Source organism: Corticium candelabrum, chromosome 3, assembly GCF_963422355.1.
Source record: "Corticium candelabrum chromosome 3, ooCorCand1.1, whole genome shotgun sequence".
Lineage (NCBI taxonomy): Eukaryota > Metazoa > Porifera > Homoscleromorpha > Homosclerophorida > Plakinidae > Corticium > Corticium candelabrum.
This window is the reverse complement of record NC_085087.1, coordinates 7,876,837-7,879,336: the sequence shown is the minus strand read 5'-3', so window position 1 is coordinate 7,879,336 and position 2,500 is coordinate 7,876,837. Positions and strand designations below refer to the sequence as shown.

General features: G+C 41.9%; 1 protein-coding gene across 1 annotated transcript in view; it reads right to left on the bottom strand.

Annotated features, from left to right (window-relative positions):
* The window catches only part of LOC134176648 (WASH complex subunit 2-like), a 14,939-nt gene that overhangs the window by 9,703 nt on the left and 2,736 nt on the right, over positions 1 to 2,500 (bottom strand). Inside the window, exons 4-9 of the mRNA XM_062643308.1 lie at positions 2,436 to 2,500; positions 2,261 to 2,378; positions 2,134 to 2,198; positions 545 to 638; positions 429 to 487; positions 291 to 374 (exon numbers count right to left, since the gene is read on the bottom strand). The exon at positions 2,436 to 2,500 is cut by the window's right edge and continues 7 nt beyond it. Coding sequence (XP_062499292.1) covers positions 291 to 374; positions 429 to 487; positions 545 to 638; positions 2,134 to 2,198; positions 2,261 to 2,378; positions 2,436 to 2,500 — 485 coding nt within the window. The remainder of the gene's footprint in view (positions 1 to 290; positions 375 to 428; positions 488 to 544; positions 639 to 2,133; positions 2,199 to 2,260; positions 2,379 to 2,435) is intronic.

Genomic DNA, 2,500 nt, shown 5'->3' with positions numbered 1-2,500 from the left:
AAGTATCCAGGGGTAACTGTAAGATTAGATTAGGTAGTTTGTTTGTGCAGTGTGACAGTATGCATACAAACAATGCAACAGTCTCTGTGCTTGCAAATAATAATGGGCGATGCTCAAACAATGGCCCACGCACAAATAATGCCCCACGCACAAATAATGCCCATAATGCCCAATGTTTCAGAACTATGAAAAATAGTGCCCAATGGGGTAGTATTTTCAGAAATACAGTGATCTGAGTGCTTCACTGCTTCACTGACTACAATGTCATCATCACTACAATGTGTACAAACCTTTCGTTCCTTCTTCTTCTTCTTCTTTTTCGATTTTTCCTCGCCTCCCTCTGAACTACTCTCCTCCTCCGACGATGATGACGACTAAAACACCATTGTTAATATCAAATTGCATGTTAACTCTCTAAACAATCAAACCCCTGATGATGAATCTGATGATTCTTCGTCGTCTACTTCTTTGTCATCTTCCTCCTCATCTGTGATGGTCAGTGGCATTCAAGGTAAATAGGAAATTAATTAATTGTGAACATTACCTTCACTTTCAGGTTCACCGATGCCGACGTCGTCGTTTTGTAGAAACTTCATTGATCCAATGAGGTAAGGAAGTGGACGCATTACATACGGATCCTGTATTATATGATGAATTAGGAAGGTGATATTGTAGGTAAATGTGGGCGTAAGTACACACACACACACACACACACACACACACACACACACACACACACACACACACACACACACACACACACATACACACACACACACATGGACAAAAAATGGACAAATGTTAAGCCCTCCATGTCTTTCGACGTCGACCTTGTGGTCAGTTGCGGAGATAGCTCCCTCTGCCGCTAGAGACAGGGCCTCCATGGGCTACGTGGAGTCTTGGGGCCAGCGCTACAATCCACCTGGAGCTTGGCCAGAGTCATCCAGGAGCACTGACAATGGCGCAGCTCTGGGACTGGACACCAAGGCCCACACGTACCCGTCTGCTGCATGATGTTACTGCCAAGCCAGCGGTCTTGTCCACCCCAGTCAATGACCAGGTACTCATTTATACTCCTGAGTCGAGAGAAGCAATTGTGGGTGAGTTTCTTGCTCAAGAAAACTGCGACAGCGTCGCCTCCACCAGGATCAAACCTTTAATTCTCATCACGGAATACAAGATCCACACACAACACACACACACACACACACACACACACACACACACACACACCACACCACACTCACTCACACACACACACTCACACACACACACACACACACACACACACACACACGCACACACGATACATGTAACTTACAAAATGCTAACAGTGACAAATAAACAATAGAAATGTAAAGTAGAAATTAGGCAAATAATTACTTAATTAAGGAAGAAAGCAAACATACAAATGGCAAACATAAACACAGTCAAACATAAACACAGAATAATGTACATACATATATACAGCTACATGACAGTCCAGCAGGCAGATGAACAACTGGACAAGCAATTAGATAAAAGGCAACAAACAAACAGACACACAAACAGACAAAAACAAAAAGACAAACAGACAAACAAACGAACACACAAACAGACCAACAGACAAACAAACACACAGACAAACAGGCACACAAACAAACAAACAGACACACCAATAAATAGACATACAGACAAACAAACATACACACAAACAGACAAACACACAACCAGACAAACACACAAACAGACAAACACACAAAACAGACAAACACACAACCAAACAAACACACAAACAGACACAGACAAACAAACAGACATACAGACAAACAAACAAAAATACAAACAAACAGACAAAAAGGACAAACAGACAAACAGACAAACAAACAAACACACAAACAAACAAAGACATACAAACAGACAAAAATACAAACAAACAGACAAAAAGACAAACAAACAGACAAAAATACAAACAAACAGACAAAAAGACAAACAAACAGACATACAGACAAACAGACAAACAAACACACAAACAGGCAAACAGATAAACAGACATACAGACACACAAACAAACAGACACACAAACAAACAAACAGATAAACAGACATACAGACAAACAAACAAATACACAATAACGTTACACGACTCGCTTACCTTCGGCACTAGTATTGGCTCCACAGCATGCTTCACTCCTTCCTCACCTTCTTCGTCCGATGAAGCTACAACACAGCCGACCATCCAACTCACGATGACAGACTGCAAATGCATCGCTACGTCTCACCGTCATACTCCAGCCCTTCTATCTTTTCAAATGCATTTTCCAACACGTTGAGACCGAACCGTAAAGCCTCAGTAATACGCGGTACAACCTCAGCCTCAATCTGTTCTCGCGTCTTTTCCTAATGCACACACCCACCCTATTAATATCAACCATATCCAACATAATTGCAACAGACTGGTTCATTCTTTTTCGGTTTTGCTGCACTCGGGTCGTCTTCTTCTCGTCGTTCCTCTTCATCGT